General features: G+C 47.5%; 1 protein-coding gene across 2 annotated transcripts; it reads left to right on the forward strand.

The window, feature by feature from the left end:
• Positions 1 to 69: 69 nt before the first annotated feature.
• HGS (hepatocyte growth factor-regulated tyrosine kinase substrate) lies at positions 70 to 13,218 on the forward strand. 2 transcript variants are annotated; one of them, XM_054978095.1, is made up of 21 exons: positions 70 to 195; positions 1,598 to 1,682; positions 2,579 to 2,654; positions 2,841 to 2,933; positions 5,288 to 5,411; positions 6,076 to 6,128; positions 6,996 to 7,064; positions 7,227 to 7,351; positions 7,644 to 7,722; positions 7,820 to 7,951; positions 8,482 to 8,577; positions 8,926 to 8,964; positions 9,057 to 9,200; positions 9,506 to 9,719; positions 10,050 to 10,222; positions 10,367 to 10,507; positions 10,994 to 11,171; positions 11,300 to 11,433; positions 11,717 to 11,842; positions 12,048 to 12,143; positions 12,386 to 13,218. In XM_054978095.1, exons 1-21 carry the CDS (start codon positions 159 to 161, stop codon positions 12,497 to 12,499), a joined length of 2,328 nt encoding a protein of 775 aa, XP_054834070.1. In that variant the 5' UTR covers positions 70 to 158; the 3' UTR covers positions 12,500 to 13,218. The 2 variants fall into 2 exon arrangements, with proteins under 2 accessions (XP_054834070.1, XP_054834071.1); XM_054978096.1 differs by having other exon boundaries at positions 7,820 to 7,918.

The following is a 13,218-nucleotide window of genomic DNA, read 5'->3' on the forward strand; positions in this document are numbered from 1 at the left end:
GGTCGCCCGAATCTCAAGCCGGCCAATCGTCTCAACGCCGGAAAGCCCGCCTCCTCGCTAAGCGGAAGCCGGAAGCGGGGCCTAGGCTAAGGAGACGAGTCCGAGACAAAACATCAAATCTGCGATCGGTCCTGCCTGGTCTTGAGAAGGGGAGCGCGATGGGGCGAGGCGGAGGCACCTTTGAGCGGCTTTTAGGTACGGGGGGAGGAGAGGGGAATGGATCGAGCCCCAGAGGCAGCCCCTCCTGCCCTGCCTCATAACCTATGACCTTTATCCTAATTCCCCTGTCGGGGTAAAAAGTGGTTCGGGCGTTTCCCCCCTCACTCCGAATCTGTATTGGTTTGGGTAGAGCTCCTACCCCATGCTCGTAACCTGTGTGAGCCTTCGCTTCTGTTTTTCTGATCTCTACGCACCGAATTGTGTCTTTGAAACCTGCTGCCCTTTTCTCCCCACCGCTCCTGTTATTTATTCCCACCAGAATAACGATGAGCACAACAGCTGGGACCCTCACTGATCTCATTTGACATTATGGGTAGAATTAACGCGCCAGCTGTTTCCTTGTCTCTTTTCCAAATTAAACATAACAAAAGTAAGCGTGTTTAAATCCCCTCGTTTGCATTTAAGGGCTCCTCTCTGACTCAGGGCGGCTGTTTATTCCTTCCACGCTGAAAAATTGTCCGATTTTACGGATTTCGCTTGAGAACTAGAGGAGGGTAATGAGGTGGGGTTGGGCCTGTTCATGGGCCAGCATATGTGTGCTTTTTTGGCACAGCTGATCTCACTGTCATGCTAACATTCAAGCTGTGCAAGGTGACTAAGAACCAGGAAGTCACAGGGTAAGTACTGAAATCAGGACAGAGTCAAGAAAAGACATGATGATGCATTAGGGTGAATGTTAGATAATGAAATATAGGAGGTTTATCAGCTGCTGTGGAGCAGCTTATTATTTCCTGAAAGTGAGGCTAAATGGGTTGGAGGGACCACTGTTCACTTGATCCTTGTTATATACATAATATTATTGGTGTACTTGATGATTTAAAAGTAATGTAAGTAAACAAAGAGGTGTTTGAAGGAATGTATAATCAATGTTTCTGCAGTGGTGGAGTCACTTGAGGAGGGAAAGGGAGACGCTAGGATAACAGGATTAATGTGCATAAATGCAGTTACCAGTAATGTGCCTCTGTTCCAGTTGGGGATGAATAAAACTGAGTTAAGCCAAAGGTTTTATGAGTGCTTGGGAAAGGGGTCTTCTGGGAGTGGAGCTATTTGACAGTGTAGATGAATGTTGAGCAGTTGGAGAGATGATAAGACTGCCAGAGTGAAGGTTGTGGGCAAAGTCCTTTGTGAACAGGTATCTATTGTAAGTCACAGGGATCGTGCTATTTGAGGGACAGGTAGCTGCTAAGTTGGAAGAACCTGGGAGAGTCATACAGACAGCTAGCAAAATGAGCTTAGTTCTGAATAATCACTGTGGAGAACGAACCCCAAGCAGATATCAAATAGGCTGGTCATAGTAGCCCTGAGCTCTTTGCAGCAACGATACTCTTACTGCTTGACCATCTTCAAAAGTCTTAATGATCATTTCTATGTCTTGCAGATAAAGCTACCAGTCAGCTTCTGCTAGAGACAGACTGGGAGTCCATCCTGCAGATCTGTGATATGATTCGTCAGGGTGACACCCAGTAAGTACTGTAATCTATGCCAGCTTTTGTGTTCTTCACTCTGGGTCCATCAAGAACACTTTGTGATCACAGTTGTATCCTTGACAAAAGGTAGAAGGCTAGGAAGGTGTGCCTGGTGTTCTCTCATTTGTATCTTTACAACTACCCTGTAGCATAGGTTAGCCTGAGGGACTGTGGTGTGCTTAAAATTATCCATGGAACATGGATTTGAATCTGTTCTAAATCCACCTTTCCAGCCATTGCGTCATAGTGATGCTCAATGAGAATAGTATGTCCAAGTATGTCTTCCAATTAGTGTCCAAAGGTATGTTTTGAACAGCTGCATATTTCACTCTTTCAGAAATAGAGCTAGGAGGCCAACTGAGTGCTGCTATTCATGGCAGTTTATTAATGTTTTGAATTCCATGAAACACCTGTGTTAACAGAAAAACTGTTAATACCAAGTGCTAATGCTAAAGGTAAAATATATCTTTCATAGTTATTTGACTCTGTATATGAAATTGGAGTTTTTATTCAGAAACAAGTTACAAGCGGTTAACAAAAAGGTTTCAGTCCAAATATTTTTCCTGAGGCTAGAAACACTTTGTAGAAAAATATTTTTCTTTAACCACATAGCAATTTCTGCATTTCTATACAGCACCTATATGTGCAGAATACGCTCAGTAATGCAATGTAACTAATTTTAACTGATCAGTTGACCATTATTTTAGACTAAAGAAATGACTAATCTGAGAAATTGGCTTTCTTGCCTTCTTCACAAAGTTTGCACCTATTGTGAATGTTGATGTTCTCTTTACTGGAACAGGGATGCTGGAATGGCTTACAAATGATAATTGGCCTTCATTGCATGCTTACTTTAGGCTAATCTGGTGTTCTCTCTGCTTTTTGTTGTTCAGGGCTAAATATGCTGTGGGTGCAATAAAGAAGAAAGTCAATGATAAGAACCCTCATGTGGCTTTGTACGCACTAGAGGTAACTTGAAGGGAATACCGCCTCTCCTGATTGTAGTCTCTCTTCCTGGGTATCCGCGGAAATTGTCTTCCCCCATTCTTGTGAGGAGGCAGCAGCACACTTAAAGAAGAACTAGTTCTAGTGCTGCTATTATTAATTAGAATAAATTCCTTGAGCTGTGGTCAGGGACTCTCCTTATTCTTGTAGGTCTTGGAATCTGTGGTAAAGAACTGTGGTCAGACGGTCCATGATGAAGTGGCTAACAAACAGACCATGGAGGAGCTGAAGGAATTACTGAAGGTAGTAGCATTATAGCCATTTCTTTTCTGCGTGGGTATCTGGGAAAGCTTCAGGAGGAACATAAGGCAGCCTTGAACATAGGGCTGTCAGTCCCCCAGTGGAGGTGGAGGATCCCCTGCTCCCCGCCTCCACCCCCTGCTGCCACTCATCTGATTGGCAGGGAGAAATAGCATGGGGAATGGGCCCAGGAGCTCCGGAGCACGCTCCTGCACGCTTCAGAGTGACAAAGGAAGTGAAGCGCCCCCCCCCCCCCCGCATGGTTATCCTTCACTTTATTTGTTGTGTTTGGAATGATATCATTCCCGGAGCGAAACGGAAGGCTCCAATGTGTGCAAGATAAGGATTCCAGCAGTGCCTCCTCCAGACCCCCAGTTTTAAGGCTGGGGGACCTGGCAACCATACTTGAACATCATGTATCTAATTCCCAAACTGGTACCAGCAATGTAGAGCAAAATATCTTCACAATGGGGTCATTTGTGAATTACTAGGCAACTCCCTATAGCATTCCTATAGCATACTCCCTATAACATCTTTATAAGGTATAACTCCCTATAACATAGAAAGCTCTTCACGGTCTTGGCCTGGCATACCTATGGGACCGTCTCCCTCCCTATGTTCCTCCACAGCAGCTTCACTCATCTGAACCGGGTCTCCTGCAGGTGCTGTCCTGCGCATGGGTGAAATCAACAACAGCCCGTACGCGGGCTTTCTCTGTGGTGGCCCCTACCCTGTGGAACGGCCTGCCCGAGGAGGTCAGGAGAGCCCCCACTCTCCTAGCTTTCCACAAACGATACAAAACCGAATTATTCAAAAAGGCTTTTGTATTGTAGGGAGAGGCTCTCAGATGCTTCGCTAATGAGTTAAGGACCATAGACTTCACCACTGTGTTGCCTTACATACTCCCTGTTGTCTTAAATATGTGCTCCTATGAGCTACTTGTGCTTCATGTGGTCTAATGTCATCTCTAGAATTGCTTATGTTCTGTTTCTGTATTTCTTCAACTCTGTACTGGATTCCTACTAATGCTATGTCTTTGTAAAATTGTGTTTATTTACCCTATGGCATTGTTATGGAAATGTCCTTGAAATTTGCTGTACTGGTCTCCCACTGTGTAATCCGGCTTGAGTCTCAGTGAGAAAGGCAGACTATAAATGACTTAAATAAATAAAAAATAATAATCTGTTGCCAGGTGGTGTATGGAACTTGAATTTGAAAGGGCACCTGCAGTTTTAGCTCCAAGCCCCAACCCTCTCAGCTGGCTGCTGGGAGGGGCGCCTTGGCATAGAAGGCACATCCAGTTATGTTCCTTTCCCCCCTTTTTACATTATTATGAAAAAGGAAGTGTGTTCTTTGATAACCATCTAATCTCAAGTCATTTCAGTAAAAATATACTGCTTCTACAGATGATTTTAAAAGATTGTTGGTCCTCCTATATACAAAAGGATGGCATCTCGTTCATGTTAATGATATCTCTCTCATCTGACAATTATTCCAGTGGACTAGGAAGTTTTAGTCTTCAGGTTTTTTTAAATTAATATTTTAACTACTTGAATAAATTCTGTATTGTCTTATAATAATCTTGATTCATATGTTCTCTCAGTAATCCCCTAAAACTTACTGGAAGAAGAGTTCTGTGTCTAGCGATGGTCTAGATATGATCCATCGTTTTTATCTAGCGCATTCAAATGTTGATACCCCACCACCATAAATACAGATAGTTTGCACTGTTTTCATTCCATTTTCAACCAATGTTAACATTGTGTAGCCTAATTAGTCCCTGGTACCAAAAAATTATCTCTTTGTGTTTGTTTATATACTGCGGTTAGGAAAACACTACCATTCTTCATTGGTAATAGTGTTGTATACATTTTCCTATGTTTTGCTTCTTGACCCATCTAAAGGCGAAGTTAATTCTTGAGCCACATAGAAGAAAGTTTGGGGGAAGCAGGGGAGGAGGATATGCTCCCATCCCTCTTCAATAACTCAAAGAGGTGCTAATCGACAAGGAAATGCCTTAAGCAGTATGCCTTCAGCCGTGTTCTTCTTTTGTGCTACATTTGACCATCTGTGCAAGTTCTTCCTTAGATTCTGGTGAAGAAAGAACAGAATTTTCAAGTCAAACTTTGAGTTCTCCCCCAGTGAGAAAATATTTGAGTAGAAAATCCTGTCTTGACGGCTAGTAATAAGTTAAATATAGAGGCATTGAGAGAAAAGTTAAGGGGAGGTTGTAAAGACGGAATGGAAGACTGCTCTGAATATTATTTCCCAAATAGACATTGTTTACATGGTTATCTTGAAGGCTGTAGGTTGTTTCACTCCTACTAGTGCCTGATTATGATTTTCTAAATTTCTAGAGACAAGTTGAGGCCAATGTTCGTAATAAAATCCTCTACCTGATCCAAGCGTGGGCTCATGCCTTCCGCAATGAGCCCAAGTACAAGGTGGTGCAGGACACATACCAGATCATGAAGGTGGAAGGTAAGCCTTGATGAGGGTTCCTCTGTTGTGTGGGCGGGGCATATAGCAGGCTGCAGACATCTGGCTAGGGATTGTGAGGAAGAATCTAAACGGCTTCTTCTCCATGGAGTAATTGTTGCTAGGAGTATTTCTACTTGTTGCGTTTTCCAGTAGCAGTGGTTGCAGCTGCCTCACTACTTGGGCCTTCTGTTGAGTTTGCAGATTAGCAGCCAGTCCTTTAACATCAGATTATGTTGTTGTTCTAAGCATAAGATGGTAGACAGAGTACAAGGAGTGCATATGATTCAGTTGCATTTTGTTTTAAGGAACTCTGATTACTTACTTGCTAGGGAATAAATCCCAAAGGAAGAATAGCTGCCACTTGATTAGAAGGAAGCCATTGGCAATCTTAAAGCATTACATGTTAAGTTGCAGGCCACATGTCCCATAAAATTGTATTCTGGAAGGGGCTTTCTAGGCTATGCCGGGCATCTTAATCTTATCTCACTGGGACAGTGTGATGTCACACTAAATTTGGGTAGAAATGAGAGATTGGGGTAGGTTGATAGTATATATTAATTTGACAGCTGAAGCAGTGCTAGGGATAGAGCTTGTGCAGTCTATCATGCAAGTGTCCAGGCTATAGTGGTTGTAGTTCAGAATGACAATATGAATCTCCTTGCAGGTCACGTTTTCCCGGAATTCAAAGAGAGTGATGCAATGTTTGCTGCCGAAAGGGTGAGTGTTCAGAGGAGGAGATCCTGTAAAGGGAAATTGCTCAGATTTTTCTAGTAGAAATTACAATCCCTCAGTACTACTTTTAATACTGAGTTTCTGTGAGAGGGGTAAGTGTTCCAGTTGAACCACCCCCTCCTGAGATGTATTGGCTGCAGCAGCAGCAGACAGCAAAAATATCAAATGCCATGGCTTTTTTTCAGCAGGAACGCAGTGGAACGGAATTCTGGCACCTCTTAAAAATGGTCACATGGCTGGTGGCCCCGCCCTCTGATCTCCAGACAGAGGGGAGTTTAGATTGCCCTCTGTGCCGCACCGCACGTGGAGGGCAATCTAAACTCCCCTCTGTCTGGAGATCAGGGGGCGGGGCCACCGGCCATGTGACTATTTTTGCCGAGGGCAATTTAAACTTTAAAAAACTCCCCCCTTGTTCCAGCTGACCCAAAGTGCCGTCATTGTGTGGTCTTGAGTTCCACCACTGAGTTCCACCACCTCTTTTCCCAGAAAAAAGCCCTGTCAAATGCTATTCTGTATCTAACATCAGGGCACAAGAGAACCGTTCATTTCACTCCTGGCTCCTTTTCCCTTCCACCATCAATTGCATAACAATTCACATGGGATATTCTGCTCCTGCAATCATGTATTGGCACACAGCAGAGTAGCCTACTTCCTTCTTCAGTGGCTACAACTTCTGAGTCGGAATTACAGGTCAGGAAAATGTTTTAACTGGCCTTTTAACAATACACGTCCAACTACTGTGTGCAGTCCCTCCATCTCTGTGACCTGTCCACAGCTATTGAACGTACAATACATCAGGGATCTATGATGGTCTTCTTGTTGTCCAATTGCTGCTCTGTTTCTGCATGGCAGGCTCCAGACTGGGTGGATGCAGAGGAGTGTCACCGTTGCCGAGTCCAGTTTGGAGTGGTGACCCGCAAGGTGGGTGGTACAGGTCCTTCTCCTAGTCCTGGGCACCCTCTGCCATGATGACATGACAAAGGTCATGTTGGGGGTAGCAGGAGGGTACATAAGCCGTCACCTGGTGCTTTCCTAGCGTAATCGGATGCCACTGCCACTTAGACCTGTCTGTGTTGTTCTCAGCATCACTGTCGGGCATGCGGGCAGATCTTTTGTGGGAAGTGCTCGTCCAAGTACTCCACCATTCCCAAGTTTGGCATCGAGAAGGAGGTGCGAGTGTGTGAGCCCTGCTACGAGCATCTCAACAAGTGAGTATTGGGGCTTGGCACACAGAGAAGATCTTGATACAGAACTTGCGGGGAGGGTGACATGTTGGCATCCTTCCTTCATGCTTATTAAGACACATGTCTTAATTGTCTAGCTCAGCATCTCTCAAAATACATCTTAACACAGCGAGAGCTAATTGGCTTATAACAAATCACCAAGTGCCACAGTTCAGGAGCTGTTGAGCATTGCTCCCCCACCACTCCCACACATAGTGAGATTAGGACGCCAGCTCTGGTCACAGCCTTAATGCCTCCCCCCACTCTCTCCATGTAGAAAAGCAGAAGGGAAGGGAACGGGCACCACAGAGCTCCCCCCTGAGTACCTGACCAGCCCTCTCTCCCAGCAGTCCCAGGTAAGAACTTGGCTATGTCGGATAGATACGGGACTCTGCTTTGACCAGTCAGTTCCTCTTTCTGGTTTACAATGACTGCTGCTTGTTCTGAACACAGCTGCCCCCAAAACGTGATGAAACAGCCCTGCAAGAGGAGGAGGAGCTCCAGCTGGCAATTGCGCTATCCCAGTCGGAGGCAGAGGAGAAGGAGAGGATGGTTTGTGCTGGGAGAGTGCTGGGGGATTCTATGGTATTAATGCACATGAATCTTTTTTGGCTGCTTTGTGCACCCAGAGCATTTCTGGGGCTGGATGCTGTGTGGGGTTCTGTAAGCTAGGATCCACTTTCCCCGGGCGCAAGAAAATTGTACTAATCCCAAGCCAGGCTCCAAGGAAAGGGTAAAAACAGTTGCTTTGCTAATCCACTGCTTGTCATTTATCCAAAAACTGATTCCAGGAAACACATGCTTTAAAGAGAGGACAGAAATCATAATTGCATTCGGATAATTAAAATGCCATACTGGTTTCACATTTGGTGGCTTAATTAAAAATCATAGACCATACTAGATCAAGATGAATCTAATTTCTGCTCTGATTGCATACCTGCCAGCCACTTGTATTGTAATGAGATGCATAAACACGGGAGAGTGGTGTGGCCGTAGCTGTAATGAGTCCTGGCTTAATTCTCCTGCCTATATCTACTCCTCTCGTGTTCCTATCCTGCCGTGGCAGGCTGTGGGTCAAAATACACTTCTGTACTTGCTTGTGTTTTCCTCTTCAGAGGCAGAAAACCACATATCCCACGTACCCCAAGGCTGAGCCGACCCCCGTCACTTCATCTGCCCCTCCAGTCAGCACCCTCTATTCCTCACCTGTGGTAAGTGTCTACTCAGCAAGAGAGATTTGCCGGCAGGGAAATGTTTCTCAGCGCTTGCTAGCTAAGACCTGCAAGCCGTAAAGGTCAGCCAGCTCCTTGCTATGGTTCATACAGTTCTCCCGTGGTTCATAAAAATTCGGGGGTGCCTCGTCAAGTCTTGTCTGGGGCCACCTAGAGGATAAGGGTGTGTGTTCCCATTGCTTTCATCCCTTTGCCACCCACCTTTCCATGCCTTCAGGGCAATAGTAGAAATAATACTGCTATCTCCCAATGCCTTTGTTTCTCTGTTGGGGGCTCCTAATGAGGCATGGTGGGTGCTTTTGATTTTCCATATGTGTATCATTTCAGAACTCCTCTGCACCTCTGGCTGAGGACATTGACCCTGAGGTAAGGTCCCAGCCCCCTAAACCATTTTGTAGCTGGTCTTAGTGAGGCTCCGACCTCTGAGTGGTCTTCTATTTCCCAATGTTCGCTGACAGTTGGCTCGCTACTTGAACCGCAACTACTGGGAAAAGAAGCAGGAAGAAGTGCGCAAGAGCCCCACCCCATCAGCCCCGCTGTCCATGGGAGAGCCAGCTGCCCAGACCACTGAAATCCAACCTGCCCCACTTAGCGTGGTGGAAGTAAGTAACAAGTTTCTCCCCTACTTTGTTAACAGGTTTTGCTCAGAGAAGAGCAAGTAGGCACGGCTGCTTCTTTTTTGAAGTGGCGCCTTTTGTTTTTATTCTATCCCAAATTGCCTCAGCTCTTATGCAGTTGGGATTTCAATCTTTATTGGAGATGCTTCCACTGAACAAGCAAGCTAAGGGGAGAGAGCGGTGATGTTGGCTAGGCAGAAGTCATTCTTGAAAAGTTTTATACCAGAATTGTAGGCTGAGTTGAGCTAGGAACTGGGGCTTCAAGTTGGTGGTTTCCCATCTCTCCCCAGCAACAATATCAAAACGGCGAGACAGATGAGAGCCACGAGCAGTTCCTTAAGGCCCTCCAGAATGCCGTCACCACCTTTGTCAACCGCATGAAAAGCAACCACCTGCGGGGACGGAGCATCACAAACGACTCGGCAGTGCTCTCGCTCTTTCAGTCCATCAACAGCATGCACCCCCAGCTCCTGGAGCTGCTCAACCAGCTGGATGAGCGTCGCTGTACGTCACCGGGGGCCCCCAGTCAGCACTAAGGGCAGGAGGGCTGGAGCAGGGCCAGGATCTTCTCCCCTCCCCCCCCCTAGAATCACATCAGCTTTATTGTATGCCTCCCAAAGGCATTGTGCCTCGAGTGCTGTTTTTAAAGTTTGGATTGGAGGCAGTGGCGGGTGGTGGCGGAGAAAGTTTGGTGCCTTTGGCCCTTGCCAGTGTTTCTGTCTGTTCCCGTAACAGCTACAGTTCTGTGGGTCAAAATGCAGGTTTAACTCCTAAGGGAGATGTGGGTACGATTGGAGCATTAACAGGAACCCTGACAGTGGCCTTCCCCATCAGTGTACTATGAAGGACTCCAGGATAAACTTGCCCAGATCCGGGATGCACGGGGAGCCCTGAATGCTCTACGGGAGGAGCATAGAGAGAAGCTGCGCCGTGCTGCTGAGGAGGCAGAGCGTCAGCGTCAGATCCAGCTAGCCCAGAAGCTAGAGATCATGAGGCAGAAGAAACAGGTGAGACCAGTGCAGCTGCCAGGAGAAACCAGTGCCGTGATTGGATATGCCGTTCCTTGTAAATGATTGACGAGTGGGAGAGTCGGAGCTTTTGAGGGTGGTGGCTGGGATGGATAATACAGCGTTTCCTTTCGCTCCTTATAGGAATACCTGGAGATGCAACGGCAGCTGGCCATCCAGCGCCTTCAGGAGCAGGAAAAGGAGCGCCAGTTACGGCTGGAGCAACAGAAGCAGACAATTCAGATGAGGGCGCAGATGCCTGCTTTCTCTCTGCCTTATGCTCAGGTATAAGGGGCGGAGGGGCCATGGTTTTCTCTCTTCCTGCTCCTTCCCCTGCCTGTTAATTATACTGCTGCAATAACACGTATGGGAATAACTGCAGCGACCTAATAAGAACTGCAGTTTGGGTGGGATGTATTAGACGAAGGACGGAAACTCTTCCAGATTTATTTTCTGCAAGCCGTGTTGGGAATCCGAGCTGCTGTAGCACGGTGGTTAAGTGGTTTGGCTGTGAATCAGCACTCTACTGGTTTGAATCCCACTCCTGCCATGAACTCAGCAGGTGGTCTTGGGGAAGCCCCTCCTCTCAGCCCCGGTTCCCCAGCTCTGTTGTGGGGATAATAATACTAACTTGTTCACCGCTGTGGGTGAGGCACTAATCTCTCTAGAAGAGCGGTATATAAGCGCTATTATTATTAAAATACGAATGAGAGAAGAATAAAATGGCTGGGTTGGCACCCTTTTTAAAACTCTGCTCGCTGTTCTTTTTAGCTCCAGGCTATGCCTGCCACTGGCGGCGTAATCTATCAGCCATCCGGTCCCACAAGCTTCCCTGGCACCTTCAGCCCAGCAGGCTCTGTGGAAGGGTCTCCTATGCACACGGTGTACATGAGCCAGCCAGCCCAGGGTAACACTGGGCCCTACACAGCAATGCCTGTGGCAGGAACAGGTGAGACAGATATTAGGAAGAGCTATGGAAGTTCCACCAAAACTTCTGAAACTGGGCTAGTAGATCAGTTGTTGAGCTCACCCCCTCCTCGCCAGCTGCATTTTTCTCACCCTGTATCCTTGTTTCAGATCCCAACATGGTGAGCACCTACATGTACCCAGCAGGCGCGAATAGTGCACAAACGGCTCCGCAGGGGCAAGCAGTGCCCACCACCAATCCTGCCTATTCCTCCTACCAGCCTACACCAACCCAGGGTTATCAGGCAAGTTAGCCCAAAGCTTCATTTCTGCCCCAGAGCAGGAGTTTACATCCCAGCACTGTGTAAATTGTTGAGGAACGGGGGACCACAAAGCTGCTGTGGGAGGGGAGGAGCACCACCATGGCTGGCTTGTGAGAAGCCAGAGGTCCCCGATGCATCACCTTGTGTGCGACTTGTCCAGACCGTTCTAGGAAATTGGAATGCCCTGCAGTTTTTTTTCCTGCCAGGCGGCTGTGTGCTAAGAGATTCTGCATCCCTGCTTATTTCTGTCTTCTCTGCCTTGCAGAATGCAGCTGCCCCCTCGCAGACCCAGGCTATCCCTGCCATGACGCAGGCTCCACAGTCCGGTGGCACGATCGGTTACATGGGCAGTCAGTCAGTCTCCATGGGTTACCAGCCCTACAACATGCAGGTTAGAAATACCACGTCATCTGCTTTCACTGCTGTGCAGTGTGGGCGTCGGGGTGGCTGGCAAAAGGGGTTACTGGGCAGTTTTTTTACCGGGTTTGCGTAGAGGTAGGGAAATCTCACCTGGGTTTAAAGCTGCCTGAAGTGCAGGACGGGGACCTCTTGGACGTGAGACCAGCTCTGGCTCCACTCCCCTCTCTTTCTGACAGAACCTCATGTCAACCCTCCCGGGCCAGGATCCAGCTTTGAGTAGTCTGCCACCCCAGCAGCCTTATCTATCGGGACAGCAGCCTATGTATCAGCAGGTGAGTCCGACACTGAGGACATGGTTCGGTACTCCGTTTGGCGCTGTCGATTTGCATTTTGCTGCTGCTGTATTAATTGGGGGGGGGGGTGCCCTAAATTCATGCATCACCATTCCTCTCGGCCAACTCCGAGGGCTGAGAGATCAGGAAGGGAACCCCTTTTCTTATAGTTGTTTCAATGCAGTACAGGAACTTTTCTCAAGCATGGCTTATGTGCTAACTGTGTGGTTGTCTCCTTACAGATGGCTCCCCCTGGAGGACCCCAACAGCAACAGCCACCTCCCCAGCAGGCTCCTGCCCAGGTGCAGCAGGCACAAGGGGGCAGTGGAGAGGCTCAGCTCATTTCCTTTGACTAATCTCTCAATTTAAAAGGAAGGGGAGGGGTGGATTTTTAAGACATTGAACACTACCGTCTCTTGGTCACTGCTGTACTTGCTAAACCATGGCTGTTACCTTGCACCATCCCCTTAGGGGAATGGAGAACTGAGCCTCTGTTTTAGGTAGTCTCCTAGTGGCTACCTCCCCACCCCAGGTTCCCCCTCCATCCCTGTCTCCTGGGCAGGGCAGGAGTTAGGGCCAGCTGTGTTCAAATTTCCTTTGGGCTTCTCTTTGGCTGGGAAGTGATGGTGGCCCCAGACTCACTCGCTTAGTTTCATTAGAGCTGGGAAGCAGAGTCCAACTTTTTAAGCCTCTTACTCGTGTGCAATACTGCAGAGCCAGAGAGCTTCCGTCTCTCCTGGGACTACAACACTTAAGCATGCTCCGAAGCCTGAGTAAATGGAGTCCAACCCACAGCATGGCCTGAGCCTGCATCTCTCCTCCAGCCCCTTAGTCTCCTGTATGGTTGTATCTCGCCAATCAAGTGGCCTTCACTCTAACTACCCCCCGTCCCTCCCATACACTCAGAACCCTCCATGTTCCCTCTAATACTTTAACATTTATACAGCCTCCCCCAAGACTGTACCTCTTGTTCCCTGCATTCCCGCCCTGCCTCTCCCCTTTGAAGACTCATCTCTCATACTTAGTGCTGGCGTAGACAGAATGGAATCAGTGACAATAAAGTATTTAAAACTTT

This window comes from Eublepharis macularius, chromosome 4 (assembly GCF_028583425.1).
Source record: "Eublepharis macularius isolate TG4126 chromosome 4, MPM_Emac_v1.0, whole genome shotgun sequence".
NCBI lineage: Eukaryota > Metazoa > Chordata > Lepidosauria > Squamata > Eublepharidae > Eublepharis > Eublepharis macularius.